Source organism: Pantherophis guttatus, chromosome 7 (assembly GCF_059756535.1).
Source record: "Pantherophis guttatus breed Tessera chromosome 7, ASM5975653v1, whole genome shotgun sequence".
In the NCBI taxonomy this organism is placed as follows: Eukaryota; Metazoa; Chordata; class Lepidosauria; order Squamata; family Colubridae; genus Pantherophis; species Pantherophis guttatus.
In genome coordinates, this window is record NC_142069.1 from 30,774,872 (window position 1) to 30,791,764 (window position 16,893).

A 16,893-nucleotide genomic window follows, 5' to 3' on the forward strand; every position below is an offset into this window, starting at 1 on the left:
CAGCATTTTTCCTTTGTTGGCTTCACCAACACCAATTTCCAAATGCCACTGGTGTGCTGGTGATATAATAGTCGTGTGCTCAGTCTTTCTGGAGAACACAGAGGAGTAATTTTTATAGATTTTTTCCCCCATTCAGTAAATTCAATTTGTGAATGAAGCAAATATGAAATACGGCACTGTGATATGTAAGCATTTGATAATCAGAAACCTACGATACTAAGACCTGCATTTCCATACTACTTTGGCATTTATCACTGATGCAGACAGAATTCCATCAGCTACTATCTTCTGCTGTTGGTTGTAAACATTAACCTCTGGAGATGATGGAGTGGTCCTAGTGATTTGGATTATAGAAAAACTGTTTTCACCACAATGATAGAAGTTGGATGGTGGAATTCTCTTTATTTCAGCTATCAGATAGCTGTTTAGCAGTACCCTGTGGGAGTATCTTCAGGGCATGTTAAAAAACAACTCAAAATGGTGGCCACAGTGGTACAATTCGAGCTCAATCTATTTCAAGACGACAGCAGTGATATGCATAAAAACGGATAGAGCTTTAGTTGTACCATTACAGCTACTATCTTGATTTTTTTCCCCCCATTCCTTATGGACACCCCTGCATTTTGAATTTGAACTTGAGAAAAAGAATGACTAGCAATAAACAATAATGTTCCATAACTTCTAAATGTAAAATGTATTTCAGCTTCTAAGACTTTTCACTCTTCAACCTGCATAGTGGAATTGAATGCCAATGAAACATAAAACCATTAAGACTTTGGGTTTTAAGATTTTTTAAAAACAATTTTAAATACGATACAGAGTATAAATTAATTGTACATAAAATGAGGGATGATGAAAGACCTCTCCCACCTTACAAATAAAAGTATGCAAAAAACCCAAAAACAAATGGCCTTTGAAAACAAAATGAAATAGGACTGAATAGCAAGTATTTTAATGTCAGAAATAAACCATTGAGTATAAAGTGAGTAGACAGGAAATGCATATTTCCAAACTGTTTTGAGCAGATTTTTCATATATCTTGGTGCCATGGAATTATATTAAGAGACCACAGCTATAGTATTAATGCTTTTTTCCCCTTAACCAGTACAATCTGGCTAAATACAAGTAGTTTATTTATTAATGACCTCAAATCTCAGTCTTATTAGGTGTTAGAGAACCATGGATGTTTTCATATGAAAAAAACTGGGCTGAAGCAAGATGTGTCATAAAAAATTATCTAGGGCACCCAAATATCAATAGCATCAGTCAAATGAAAGTCAAGGAGGAGATTATTAAGCCCCATTCTCTTTGGACAACAAAATCTGAAATTGGAGGTAAAGTAAGTATTCCAACTAAATTTTCTATTCTGCTTCCATAGGGAGATGGACTGAAAATGGAACAAGAGAGGAAAAGGTGCATTTTAAGAATCCTTCATTAGGCATGGGAACATGACAGAAAACAGTTTTCTCCTGTTAGAGCCCTAGTTATTCCACATCTCTGTAGTAACTATTACTTAGTTTGCCCAATTTTAGCATCTTGCCTTTTGTCTCAACTGGAGTAAAATAGACTGTTTTTCAATGTGCACATCATACAACATTATTAGGTGGGTGGTTGCATTTGGCTTTAACATGTTGCACAGCCACTGTAATCTATAAACCATGACTAATAGCTCAGAGCTAGGAACAAGCCCAAATGTGGCTCACCCAAAAAATGTAGAATTACCACCTGAGCTGCAAAAATCTGGGTTAGATAGCAGTAAAGACAAATGACAGAACTCTGTTCTACCATTTAATGATCAGCTGGAATTTTGCAGCACAAGACTGTTAATTCTAACCAACCATGGTTTGCATAGCTCATTTAACATGTTTTAAAGATTGCAAAAAGCCTTATTTCTTGTCTTGATGCCTCCTTACCAAGAGCTTTTCACAGTTTCAGCTATTTAGACAAGATTCTCTTAACAAAGATATTTGTATTACTGCTGGATTCTGTCACATGTTCAGTCACTGAGGATAAAACTAGAATGCTTTCAGTTAAAATGTAAGCACGTTTTTCCATCATGAGGTGGCCAATAGTATAGAAATTATAGAGTTGGACCTTAAATGCCCAAACCTTGTTCAAACTCTACCCAACTATGACCTCAACAATTTTCTTTTTGTCTTTCCTCTTTTATAACAACACAGTAAATGACCAGGGCTAAAATGTAATTCGAAAAGGGGATATTACACACTCACATATCTCTTTCTTTTTTTTGTTCAGTATTCTCTCAGTAAAGGTCCATAGACAATTAAACATCTTTCTTTCTTTCTTTCTTTCTTTCTTTCTTTCTTTCTTTCTTTCTTTCTTTCTTTCTTTCTTTCTTTTTCTTTCTTTCTTTCTGATAAAGTGAATACCAACAAGTTTTTAACCACTGATTCCTGGAAGGCAGGCTACTGTCTCGACAGAAGACTCAGTGAATTTTGCATTTACTGACAGGGAACAACTTATTTATCGTCTTTTCAAAGAGAACAAATCCCAAGCTGGAGACCCAAAGAGAGAGAAGTCTGCCATCTCCATCAGATGTTACTAATTGGACTGGGATGAAGCCAGCAGCACTTTGTGTAATGATATTCAGCACCACTTAACCTTTATACATATTCAATACATTGTGCAGCATTGTATGGCTTTTCTGAGATTTTACACAGCTTGGTTTTCATAAGATTGGAAGATATTAACCTGAGATTAGTGCTGTAAGACTTGTGGTGTCCAGGATTGGGGTGGGGTCAAGATGGCAAGGGCAACTGCCATCTTTTCTTTTTTTTAACTTCTGATCCCTTACAACCCCATCTATGCCCCTGTATAAGACTGCATCTGGGCATAAATGACTATGCTAGAGAAAAAAATGACATACAAGTGAAGGCTGATGCTATATACTTGTATCCTAACAATGATTGGTTGAAACAGCTGCTATTTACCTGGAGTAGGAAGAGCTTTTGTGGTCTTAAGCAGAGACCTCTTGACCTCCACTGGCATTTAAGATCATTTATAGAGATGCTGATGCTGATTGCCTGTATACTGCCTAATCTTAAAACAACATGCTGAAACATTGCTGTGGCCCTGCTTACTAAAAAGCAATGCTTTATTCTAGCAACTACGGAGGCAGTGGCCGCAAAAATAGCCCAACAGGGGTGCTAGATGCCCCAAATTGTCCATGAGTTGCAAATTCCCCATGCAAATTTATTAACAGAAACATCTCTAAACTCTCAATTAACAGGAGGAGCCAAGTCTTTCTTAACATCACTTTCAGAAATTACCTCTTTGACCCATGAGGAAGCTTTGAATGGGGATGGGTAAGGTGGACTCCCAACATAACTGCTCCCTGCCTATTTTCCAGAAAGGGTCAGGAATGGGTATTTAGTATTGATTGCTTCAGTTCCCCAAGGCATGGTATGAAAAATGAAATATACATGAAGACATTAAACATATCAGTGGAAACATGACAGTAAAAGTCCTTAGTGCATCTGCTGTCACCGTTTGCCATACTGACTCTTTTGACATGCCCACTGCCACAGTAAACAACCTGAGTCCAGTTAAGTCCAAGATGGGGCAAGAAAAAAAAAAGGAAAAAATAACCTTGTTATATTCCTGTTTTTCACAAACCCACCACTTCCAAAATGCATTTGAGCCACAAGTCTTGCAACATTTCGATAGTGTTTGTTGCAGCAAAAAGCATGTTGTCCATCCCCATTGCTGTCGTTTCGCTCTTTATTTCCTCTCTCCTTTTCTCTTCTTCAAGAGGTGGATGTAATGCCATTATGAACTTAAATGGCAAACTTTGGTGAGAAAACATTCAGCGAATGAGGAATTGGGAAGCACCGTTGGCCGTCCAAAGGGGCATTGAGGCAGATGGACGGAGAGAAACTTTTGATAACCCCATGGGGGCTATACAGAAAATATATTAAATAAACCTGAAACATAAGGAAAGAAAAAAAAAGGAGATTAGCATTCCATTCCAGAGAATAAGTCATCTGCTCATGGTGCCTAAATGAGGTTGGTTGTGGTTTTCTTCACATTTTCATATCAAAAAGATTTCTGCCCTGACAGCTAAATTTGAGGATTGCTTCCATACAAAACACAATCTCTAGGTGGGCGGCATATAAATTTAATAAATTCATAAAAAAATAAATAAATCTTCATTGCTTTTCCAGAAGTCCGGGATTTCTTTTGTTACAACTTTTTAAAAAGTATCCATAAAAATCAGTGTAACTGCTGGATCGAACCACAACATTTTGTGTCCAACATTCTGCCATAATAATAGAATTGTGTAGTGGCTTAGTGGTAAAGACGCTCGCCTCCCACTTGGAAGGTTGAGAGCTCAATCCTAGGTAGTGATAGATGTTTCTCTTGCAGGGCGCAAAGAGAAAATATCTGCTGCGTACTCTGTGTAGGTATCAGGAAGAGCACCTGGCCAGTAAACGCTCAACTCCATCCAGTCACTCCAACTCTACCCTGAATTAAGGGATTACTTAAGGGTCGCAAAAATAAAAAGAATGATGTCATAATACACCATCAGATGTCTACCACGACATGATTGTGGGGACACTATAGAAATTCATACTGAGTTTCATAAAATCTGATAATAAAAATCCTTCAAGAACATCCTAACAATGTTGATGCCAATTTGTAGCATTCTGGTTTTCCTAAACTGTCTTGTCATTTTTTCAGTTATGATTTATGACAGGATAATTTTGAATCTTTTAAAAATAGCACTTTTTAAAGCTAAAGCTAAAGCTTTGTTTGATCATTGCAACTTTCTCATGAATTATATATGAATTTCTTGATTTGGGCTGGGTGGGCTTTAATAACTGGCTTCATTTCATATCGCTTCCCACGAATAAAGCTTGACACAATAATGGAAGATTCATCACTATAACTTTACTATGCTGAAAATGTTGCAAATAACATTGCACAGCATGTTTGTTGAATGGCAGTATTTGAATATTGTAGAAATTTGATCATGTCAGGGGCACTGCTGGGCAATTGATTGGCTGTTTTGGGTCTCCTGACAGTACATCATTTTGAGTGTCTTGAGTGATGTGATTTACTGTTATTTCTCAGGTTGTGATTAGCTTATTTTATCCATTTCTTTTTCCTAGTACAAGCATGGGAAGCACTCATGCTTCCACTGTAATAGGCCAATGCTTGACAGGTTGAGGAGAAAGCAACAATTGAAAATGTGGACAGGCAGAAGATAGCTTGCAACTGCATGCTGCCAGCTGGACTGGTAAGTTACAATGTAAAAATGTTACTGTACGGCAGGGGTGAAATCCACTTACCTTCGTTACTGGTTTGCAAATGGGAGCACTCGCGCATGCGTGCTCACTTCGCTTGTGCGTGACACCCTCTGCGCATGTGCAGGACCTTCTGCACATGCACAGAGCATCAAAAACAGGATGTGATGACGTCCGGGCGGGTGGGCGGAGCCTCCCGACCCCTACGCTACTGGTTCACCCGAGCCGAATAGAACCAGCTACATTTCACCACTGCTGTACCGGGAATTTAGAGTATCTGTGGGTGGTTGGATTAAATTGTGTTGGTCTTTATTTTGCAGAGAGGCTATGCAAAGGTGTCTTTGCAAGCACATGCTACTATGCTTCAGATACAAGTGTTGGTAATATATTTAAAGTTTTGTACATGCAAAGAGCACTAATATAAAGTTGGCTTGGTTGGGCTGTTAAGCTTTCATGTGCACGCATGCTTTATATTTTTGTGTTGGATTCTTGAGCTTTAGTGTGTTTGTTGTTGCTGTAATTTTAATAGAAATTTCTGCAATAAATTTTTGCAGCAGCTTCCATCCTCATTTGTAAACAAGGAAATCAAGGTGTTCATTTTGCTGAGGTTATATCTGGCAATGAGGCACAAAAGAAAAAAGATGTGCCAAATCTACTGATTTATCTTACAAAATAGTTGTTATAAAGATTATAATCTAAATTAAACTTGCAGTGGCTAATTGCAAAGTTAAATTCCCATTGTTTGCTTTAATAATTTCAAAAACATTTCAAAACTCATCTTTTTGGTTAATTTTCCTGCAACTTAGCTAGACAGAAGGTGACACAATATATTGTCCTCATAGTCTTGTGGATCTGGGATGAGAAACACTATTAATGGGACTTTTTCCAAATTCACAGTGTTTCTTATATTCCTATAAATATAATATTTTATTTGTTTTCATTTTATTTCAGCTGAAACACAGCCAACTGTTTCAGCAGACTGTTTCAATTGGGACTGTTTTGTCTCAGACTCATAATAAACACACATATTTTTGCACTCCCCAAATAAAATAAGGAATTCGGTCATCTGAATTCCTTCTCCAGCCAACTGTGAAAAAACAATGCCCCAGTAATTCAAATGGATTTAGTGTGAAAATAACCTTGGCTAAAGAGGCTCCCAAAATACAGCAGCCAAACAGGACAGGTACAAACTCCAATGTACAGTTAAGACTGCAGAAAGAATAATTGTAACCACCCTGCCTTCCATAGAAGATTTGTATCAGGGGTGGGTTCTAAATTTTTTTACTACCGGTTCTGTAGGCATGGCTTGTTTTGTGGGCGTGGCTTGGTGGGGGGGTAATGTGACTGGGTGGGCATGGCCAACTTTTTTTTTTTTACTTTTAAAAGCATTTTTTCTACAACCTTAAGAGGTTGCAGAAAAAAATGCTTTTAGAAGCCTCTGACGATCAGGCAACTCAGCTGGGATTGCCAGAGGCTTTTAAAGACCTCTTCGGCCGAACAGGTTGCAGAAAAAAATGCTTTTAAAAGCCTCTGACGATCCCAGCTGAGCTGTGCGATCATCAGAGGCTTTTTTTTTTTTTACTTTTAAAAGCATTTTTTTGGCCGAAGAGGTTGTAGAAAAAATGCTTTTAAAAGTTTTTTAAAACAGAGCCTCTGATGAGGTGGGCGGGGTAAGCGAGCGGTGGGGGCGTGGCCAGCCAATGTTATTACCGGTTCTCCGAACAACTACAAATTTTTACTACCGGTTCTTGTGAACTGGTGCGAACTGGGAGCAACCCACCACTGATTTGTATATTGTGTGGGTCAGAAGGAGGGCTGAGTATAAGCTGTTTCAACTCCTCCCCTCAGGATGCTGTTATAGGCCATTGCATGCCAAACAATTAGACACAGGGACATTTTTTTTCCCTCATGCCATCACTCCGCTGAAACACCTAATTCTCACAGTGCCATCTAACGTCTATGTAGATTTACCTATGTAATATGGCTGTAGTATTATTATTTATCCTTCTTATCTTCTCTACTCCCCCTCTTATTGGTATTATTATTATGATTATTACTATTCTATTGCTTTGCATGTGCACTGAGTGCTTCTGTACTGGAGATAAATTCCTTGTGTGTCTAATCACATTTGGCCAAATAAAGTTCAGTTCAGTTCAGTTCAACTCAACTCAGTTCAATTCAATTCAATTCAATTCAATTCAATTCAATATCAATCCAATCCAATCTAATCCAATTTAATGAGTTATTATATTTCGTACATTTACCTGACATTTGTACTTCTGCCTGCCAGCATTTTTATGCTGGGAAAATTTCTTTCAGTGCTTTTTTATCATGTACATGTTTGAACTTCCGATGCTTCCTCTTTTGTGGCAGCAACCTGTGTGCTCTTGCCCTTGCTGGAAGAGAAGTTACAGCACTTACTGGGGACTCACCTGCCAAAAAAAGAGGGTGCACAATAAACATCAGTATATAAAAGCTTATTGACACTGACAAACATATTTTTAAGGAATTCTTTCTACTTATTATTTCAGACTTCTCTTCATATGTACCCAATTCTCATAAGCATAAATTCCACATTACTCACCTCTGTGCTCACGTGAATTTTCCCGACTGGGAAGTCTGGGTGACACTGGGTCACATCGACATGCCAGGTGGTCTTCTAAGGCTACAATTGCTTTATTAAAGACTGGCTTCTTTTCAGCAACTTCAATCTTATTTACCTATCAAAAAGAGAGTAAGAACAAACTCTGTGATACATAGCATTGTGAATTCATCTTAATTCAGCCAGCATTATTACTATTAAAGATTTTGCTTGTACATTTTAAAACTTTTCCATTGCCTTGCGATAAAGCCCAGGTGTAGCATGATTTATCCCAGTCAAAATAGCATCTTAGATTATTCTATTAGCATATCCTAATGAAGGACTGAAGCTAAAGTCCAAACTAGGAAAATTGGAACGTTTCACTCAAACTATCAGATTCCCCAGAAATTATCATCCATTTACTTGCCTGTCACCTCCTGCCATCTGGATCAAATTGCAAGTTGCTGTCACAAGTGTAACAGCAGATTTCTTATCAGAAGACAAAGGAAAAACTCTACAGCAAACTACTCTAGCTAATGGCTGCTGTTTTTCTTAGCATTTGTTCCATAGCATTGCAGGGTCTACCTGTATTTACACTATACTTGTGTAACTCTTACAGAAAAGCATTCAGTGCACGATACAAGAAGTTTCTTTTCTTTATCAGCAAGCCTGTCATATTGGTTAGGGCTGAGAGGGAGTAATTGGCCCAAGGACCATCCAGCTGGCTTCTATACTTAGGACCTCAATCTTCCCATTCCTAGTCCAGTACTTTAACTACCATACAACAAGGGATCTCTGAACTGCCCCACATAAGGGAAAGAGGGTTAAATCTGTAGGGTGACTGTGGGCTAAAGAAATACTTTTAGGAGGAGAAGGATGCAGTTCTACTTAAGTCTGTTTTAAATGTGAATGTGGCTATTGTTTGCACAGCACTTTTGTGCTGCAGAAGCATTTTTGGTCCTATGTGCCAGGGAAACCCAGTACTAATCAATTCAAGGTTAGAAGGAGGACCATTTTAATCCCCAAACTTGGAGTCAGTTGCTACTCAAAGTATATTTTTGGATAAGATAGTGTCACACAAATTCAGAAGGCCAGAAACATCTATACCAGTCAGTCAGTCCTCCAATAAACTGAGTCCAAAGCACACAATTCTGAAAAAGCAACATGCTGCATTACAACATTCACTGGCAAGGTCTGACAGTCACAAAACATACTTTTAAAACAGTGAATGTCTGCAGCATGTGTGGCTAATAGGGAAGCAGCCATGAATGTAATGAAGTTTTGCCAACATTCTCCTGGCATAATGGGATGGAAGAAGTGGATGGGATTCCTGTTCCTCCAGATGCCAATCCTTGTACGAGGTTGTGTGACTGACTGGTGCCCATCTAAGAATAAGGAACCACAATTGTGTCTATCTGGTTGACATGCTATGCAAATACAGACATGAGTATGATCTTCCCAAGAACCTAGCAGTGACTGAATATCCCCTCAGTTTAACTTTCTTAAAAAGCCATATTCTACTCTAGCACACAAATTGCTTAGTAGACACTGTTTCTGAATAAAAAATACAGGCTTTTCTATTTTCAAAGAAACCATTTCAGGATCACATTCATGAACTAGCCTCTGAACTGTTTTTTTCCACAACACTGCCACATCCCTATCATTCCACCCAACTTCATTCTCTTCTGCTTCATAACATTTTATGGAGAAAGGAATTTCCCACTTAGAAATGGTGTAACATTTTCCTTCCTTTGTGCATTGTTATATGAAAAAATCCAAGGAATTTGTTCTCATACAGATGTCAAGCAAGGGATTTGTATTTTAAAATGCTTTGTCCAGGAATAAACATAGAGATCCATATTGACTGGAAACTGAACAGCACCAGAAGAGGCAATTTGCAAGTTACCTACTTACAATGCATCCAGAGAAGATAACTTAGAAGAGCAATTGGGAATATGATATTTGTTAAGTGCACTAGCACAATAAAGAATCAAGCTGTTTGTTAGTATGTATGTTAGTAGGCTCATTTCTGCCAGTTCTACCACTGGACTACTGGATTTTATTATTGTATTACATGTTAAAGGATAATATGTTAGACTGAGTACTCTTCCTTCTTCAGAAAACTTAAAAGCCATATTCTTTTTCCCTCAAAGTTGACAATCATATTAATTTTTATGGTCCACTTGCATTATTTGTCCATAATTTGTGACTTTTTGCTTGCTAATCATTATCTGTAGCAAACAGTTTTTCTTTTCATGACCTTTCTGCAACCTATGGCACTCTTAATGACTGCCTGCAGGCTCATAATTCAAATACAACTATCTTCTTTCCACGTCATTTTCTCAGTGTTCACAGTGGTACAATATTTGACTTTCATAGCACTGGGGGAAAAAACCTGTTCCTATATCTGTTGACATAAAAAAAATCCCCTAAACCTTAATGATCCTGCCTGAGTTTGTCTTTGCTTTCCTTCTTAAAGATTAATCTATTTTTCTCTTGTATACTATCCATATTTACCTATTCTTCACCCAAAAAATCCAGAACTATCTACCATATCCGTACTCTACCACACCTAATGCTTCCATATGTTTAACTTTAGTCCAAATCACTATTTTCACTTTCCTAATAAGTTCTGCTGTTGTTTGTATATCTCAAATTCTTCATTCAGTTTCCAATTTCTACAATGTCTACTGTCATTTCTTCTAATTCCTCTAATAATATACTTGCTGTGCAAGTTTAACAAATAAGGAGTTAATAATATACCATATATCCATTTCCTCCATCTTTTTGAACTACTCTATTTTTCCAAATTCAGTTTTTATAATAGCTTCATTGTGAAATTTATTCAAAAGAATGGCATTCTGACATGCCCAATAGCTATAAAATGTCCCATTGATACGATCTACAAAATAAAAAAAAAATCCTTGCTGTAGTCAAGGAATAAATCTTTCTTAAATGTTGGATATATCAATATAGATGTGTATTTTCATTTTCAAACGTTAGGTCTCACAAATATGTCCATTATTTGTTGATTATAAATTCAACTCTCTTTTCCCTGAGCCTTTAAGCAGTTCAACGGGCATTTCATTTATATCTAATGCTTTTCTGTTTGACAGTGTTCTGTTGCTTTGCATCTTACATTCTCATTGAGTTGTTTCCTAAATATATTATCTCCCTTCAAATATCTCTATCATATCATAATCCCATTGGTAAAGAGTTTAATTAATTTCTCAAGCAATTTTAGTCTCATTTATTTCAATTAGATCCCTTGCATAATTACTCTTCCTATAACCTTGAATTTTTCTATATCTTGAATTTTTCTATGAGTTCTCTTATTTTCTTAAAAGCACCTCTCATCTCTCTTTTCTTGTTATTTTCCTCTTTGGGTTGAAATTCTTGATTGATATATATTTCCTTGTCCTTACTTGCTTGATGTTGGAAGTTTGCGATTAGTTGCTGTACTTCCTTCTTGTTGCCCAAGGCTTTCATAATGTCTGCCTGTCAAGATAACTTGTTCTGGAAGTCATTTGGATTCTTGACATTTTGAGAATCTTTTTTCTATATAAATTTTTGTGACTCTTATTTCTTCCCATAGTTTCTCAGTTCTTTTTGCTATAAGTTAATCATTACACTGATCTTAAGCTCTAATTGTACTAGGTCATATCCTGTTGGCATAAATGGTCTCTTTAATTTCCAAGGTTTAACTCATATATTTGACACAATAATTCATTATTGGTTCCTCAACATGCACCTGGAAGTTCTGGCTGACTGAATTGTACTTTCCCATCTTCTGTTTCCTATACGTAGCCAATTTGATTGCAGCGATATTTTTCTGATGCTGCCCAGGTGTACTGTTTCAGTTCTATTGTTTTAAACAGGTGTTGGCAAATGAACAAAGAATTATCTTTGCCAAACAATATTAACCTACCTTCTGCATAATTTTGACCATACATTGTCTTTTTGTTCTTTAAATTTTATCTTATTCTTTTGAAGGTCTCATCAAGGTCACTCAAACATGATTCTTTTGTCAGGGAGCAGCAACTTGCAATTCTGATTCTGGACAGAATCAGAATCATTCTGGACAGAGAGGAACGATGGTTTGAAAGAGGGGTCAAAGAGCCCATTTACAATAAGATTGAACAGCCTCTCTCAACAGAGGGGGAAGGATATAACACCACCTATTCCCTGTTTACAACACAATCCTTTTAGCAACTCCAAGAAGGTCCCACATCTATCTGCACTATTCAGGTGACCCTGAGGGTACAGATAATCCTCCAAGTGGCCTCAACGATTCTCAGAAAGAGTGCTAACGACCAGATGACTGCAAGGAATATAAATCTTTCCATCTTCCTCCATTCAGTCAGAACCGAAGAAGCTTCTTGGATGAGAAGTGAAATATTTTCAAGGAAAAATGAAGTCCAGCTTTTTTGAAAAAGCTCCTTTGGGACAATCATGGCCTGGATGACTGAGAATCTCCATAGACATTTAGCTTGCAACCGTCCCTGCCTGCTTCCCCATTGATTTTCTGGGGAAGCCAGCAGAGAAGATTGAAAATAGTGATCACATGATTGCAGGATGCTAGGCAATCAGAAGTACGTGTAAACAGGTTGCCAAACACTCATATCATGATCACGTAACTGTAGGGGGTGGGGTGTGATGTTTTGAAATGGCCAAAAGTGTTTTACGGGGCATAAAGACCCATTCCAATGCTATTGCAATTCTGGACCATCTTAAAATGAATGGTCATAAGTTGAGGACTAGCTGTATTACCTGTTACTTGTCTATCAGCAGCTGCAAATCTTACAAATTCTCCATTCATTTCCCCATGTTCGGAACATAAACACGATTTGTCTATTTTTTTTTAATGCTATGTGATTTGCCATTGTATCCTAGGCTTGCTTTTAAAGATCCTTTTACTGTGTAGGAAGTTAGCATCCACCCCTCTCCTAGAAGAATGAAATATTCTAGGAAATATTAAAGAGGCAGAATATTCCGGCTGTTTTTGGCCAGGAAAACTGCCTGAAAACAGCTCAAAAACAGCTCGAAAAATAGCCTGAAAAACAGCCAAAAATGGGTGGGGGCGAGGCCAGCCGGTGGTCCAATTTGCCAGTTCTCCAAACCGTGCAGAATTAGAATAATCGGTTTGGGCAAATCGATCCGAACCGGCATCAGCCTGTCTCTGCCTACTGTCCATTTCTTGAAGGCAGCAACACACAGTGTATCCTCTCCCAGTGTACCCAGGCCATCAAGAGGACAACTTCTACCTATCTGTCATTTTCTCCTTCTAGTTCCAGTGACAAGAAAATGCCATTACTATGGTATTCTCTTCCCTTCGGTTCCCTCCCCCTCCCTCCCTTTCTTAGCGGCATACATCAACCAGAGGTTGTGGTAGGTATAATGCAGATAGAATATCATGCTCTCGTTGTGGTCAAATAGAGTGAAGGAGCTAAAGAGATTTCTCGAGCCTCATTCCTTATCCTGAGCATGTGATGAAGTTTCCAAATAATTGGAATGAGGTTTACGAAGGATGAGAAACAGATACTAGCATGGAGAATGGTGTGAGGTGGCTTGGAGAACAGTGTTCATTTGTCAGGAGAAAAATGACTGAAAATGAGTGAGGTAAAACAGATCTTGTGGAGTTCAGGATGGTGGGGCAATTGGAATGTGACAGAATGGTGGGGCCATGGCTGGCTGAGGTGTGGTGCTTGAGGCAACATTTCTCAGTGGAGCTGGGAGCTAGACCAAAACTCTGACCTGAGGGAAGTAGCAGCTGGCTAAGATAGCTGAAGGCCCCAGGCCTTAATTCAGCCCCTGCTCCAATGCTGCTGACAGTGAGTGCCACTATGCAGGGTGTCCAAAAGGGCATAGATCATGGGGTAGACAGATGGGTGGAGGAAACTGCAATACTCCTGCAGTCATAAGTGCTGGGGGCCGGGTAGACAGCTGAGGCTTCCCAGGTTGCGGCAACTTTGTGCCATGTTGGTGTGTTGGGTGGGTGGCTGAGGTATCCTGGGTTGCAGAAACTTTGTACTGTGCTGGTAATCTAGGTGGGCTGCTGAAGTTTTCTGAGGCAGCTGCAGCTTTGTGTTGCAGTACAGTCCCCTTCAACTTGTATGAAGCCCCCAACTCTCTGAGGAACCTCTGCACTCCTTACTTAGGACTCCGACTGTTTAATGACCAACAATTCTTACTTAACAACCACAACTAGGAATGTCAAGATTGTGGATGTTGAGTGAAGTGATCACATGACATCTCACTTAACCATTTTGGTCAACAACTGAGATTCCAACATCAATTCTGTTTGTAAATTTAGGACTGTCTGTATCTTATTCAAGAAACATTCATAGCCGTTAAAACCAAATTTGTTCCAACACTAGGAGATAATTTAGGCAGGGTTCAGGAGCACAGATACTAACCTTGTTTTCAAAAGATGTCAGATAGGTTTATTGCACTTTATCAACTTTAAAATGAGATAAATTAAGATTCAAAGAAGATTCAAAAACTGGGAGAGAAGAACAGAGATATCTGTATACCTGGATATGTCGCACCCGAACTTGTGTGGGACGACATTGCATCGCTCGGGTATTGCAACAGCCTGTGCACCGTTGCACTTCTACACAGGGTGGCCACACAAGAAAATTGGCATTTGTTGAATCCACCATGCTCCGGGAGATTTCAAAGACTTCAGATCGTGTCTTGCACTCAGCAATTACTGCTGGCTCAATAGGTTCTGCTCCGGCTAGAAAAACCCAGAAGAAAAATTCCTGGTGAAATCAATTTTGAAACTCATGACTGTTTTCCTTATTGCATGTTTTACTGTGTCTCATTTTATTCAGAAGTGTTTGGGGGCATTTCTCCTATATATTTTGAAGCTGTTAGAGGAGTCTTTGTAAGCTTTCTATTGGGCAGGAGATGAAAATATTTCACCAAATATATATCTTAGTTATTTACCAATTATCTTACATATCCCTCCATTATAACCAAATTTATTATTCTGCTCCCTTAAAAAACAAACTATTTTAATTAGTTGATTCACTTAAAGGATTATGATTTTCCATCTGCAGAATTTAAGATTCTTTTAAATGCATGTAATTAACCAATATTCCCATCTCTAAACTGGCAGCAAAACAGATTCCAAAGATTGAAACTGTAAAGAAGACTTTATTTGGTTTGGTAGAAGATAGGGCTGGTTTATATGTGCAAAAACTAAAATTTAAGTATTTCTGGACTAAATCTAATCCCATACTTTACTTGTTGAAATATAGTAGCCAGCATGTCTACAGCCTACCTAAACTTCGTCTTCCACGGGACAAAGGAACAAGATTTTCACCACCATGCATTTGGGAAAAATTCATGTATGAACTAGAGGTATCTTCATCTGCAAAAAGAGGGGGAAAAAACAATTATAAGTAAATTAATATATAAGTTGCATCACTATAGCAAATACCTGAATTCCACATAAGTATTTTGAAATAAGGAGGTGAAAATGTGCAGGCATTTTCCCCTGTAAGAAGGAATTATAAGTGATAAGCAATGATATACCTGTAAACTGCAGGGAAAATACAGTGATGCAAAGGTAAGGATTCTCCCAACCTTAAAAAATGAAATTCTTTTTTCCAACATGACACAAAATGTATTTCTAAGCAAGGAGAAAAATAAGACTGTACGTTTTGGATTTTCATTTTTCAGCTACAAGATGAGACTATAATTCTGTAGTAGAAGCCAAATTCTAGCAATCTGAAATTGTGACAGTGAATCTCAAAATCTGCACTTCTTATCATACCCCTTAATAGCCACAGTGGAAACTATTTGACAATTTATTTCAAGTTCAGATAATGTGGTGCTTAACACCATAAGACCATTTCAATGGAAATTGATAATAAATAGCACAGCAAATTAATTTGATATAAATTTTACAATGTATTTCTCTACATTCTGTGTTTATTTCCAGATATCCTCAGGTTACATCATATTTCCTATTATGTTATATTTTATATATTTTATACCCAATAAATCATTTTAATAATAACATTTATTCTTTAGATTTTACCTGTAATCAAGTGTTGCTTGCATTGGGCATATTTTAGGGGTTTTTTAAAAAAAAAAACCACAAAATTGTAAATATGAATAAATCTGAATGGTAAAATAAATTATTTGATTGATTTCAGTTGCCTTTGAACAAATCTGGCTATTTATTTATCTGTTCAGATCTGTACTTTGTCAAACTAATAGGGACACTTCAAGATCTCAGGCCTTTGTAATTTTATCTTTCCAAAGTGAAGATGTAGGTAAGTATAATAGTTCTAAGGAGGATGTATTCAATTTTAGCCAATTGGGTCTTCTGGGGGGATGGGTAAAAAGATAAGGCTGCCAGCTTTCTTTATAAACATTCTCTAACATTTTCCCATAGGAAATGCTGAACAAAGCAATTCCCATCACATCAGCCAGAGCTTCCTTGGAGTCAACAAACCCCTCCAGATTCCAAAGTCAATGGCAGTATTTGAAGATAGTTCCTACACAGTTGCAGGCTTTTCATTTATGAACTACTTAAAAGTAAAGCAGATATTATTTCTGGGGAATAATTCTGAACATAAAAAATAAGTAATAGAAAGCCTGTAAGAAAAAAGGAGAACGAACACAAAGTTTCTACAAGCACTTGACTGAGTTCTGTGTTTAAGGCTAAAAGAAATAAAGCCTCAGTTTTTTTACAGCGGATTCTGCAGATATCAAGACTTGATATATTGTAGATTCAGCGCCCAACTATATAAATTTTGATTCTACAATATTCTAAAAGGCTATTATTCCCAGATTCATTGTCCCTAAAGCCTCCCAACTCCCAAAGGAAAGAGCAAGATGAATCATGACATCAAAGCTTTATCACTAATCCATGGCACTGAACTTAATTGGATCTTCCCATCTTCTTCTATCCATCCCCCATTTTCTGGAATTTTATCAGGGCAGGGTGGGGGCTGTGATTGTGCAAAGGTTAAACAGACAAGGGAAAAAATAGCAATGCTGTTGATTTGAAACAAATCTTCTATTGAA

General features: G+C 37.7%; 1 protein-coding gene and 1 long non-coding RNA gene across 4 annotated transcripts in view; one reads left to right on the top strand and one right to left on the bottom strand.

Annotated features, from left to right (window-relative positions):
• LOC117655498 (uncharacterized) overlaps positions 1–16,015 on the top strand; it is a 67,597-nt gene extending 51,582 nt beyond the window's left edge. The window contains exons 4-6 of one of the 3 annotated variants that reach the window (XR_015728893.1): positions 1,379–4,026; positions 5,133–5,260; positions 11,842–16,015. This is a non-coding gene — a long non-coding RNA (uncharacterized LOC117655498). Of the gene's footprint in view, positions 1–1,378; positions 4,027–5,132; positions 6,684–11,841 lie in introns of those variants that run through there. The other 2 variants (XR_015728892.1, XR_015728894.1) reach the window with 2 other exon arrangements.
• Positions 775–16,893, bottom strand: part of PDGFB (platelet derived growth factor subunit B) — a 38,765-nt gene continuing 22,646 nt past the window's right edge. Inside the window, exons 3-7 of the mRNA XM_034403022.3 lie at positions 15,137–15,226; positions 14,382–14,587; positions 7,852–7,987; positions 7,532–7,699; positions 775–3,944 (exon numbers count right to left, since the gene is read on the bottom strand). Coding sequence (XP_034258913.1) covers positions 7,563–7,699; positions 7,852–7,987; positions 14,382–14,587; positions 15,137–15,226 — 569 coding nt within the window. The 3' untranslated portion in view covers positions 775–3,944; positions 7,532–7,562. The remainder of the gene's footprint in view (positions 3,945–7,531; positions 7,700–7,851; positions 7,988–14,381; positions 14,588–15,136; positions 15,227–16,893) is intronic.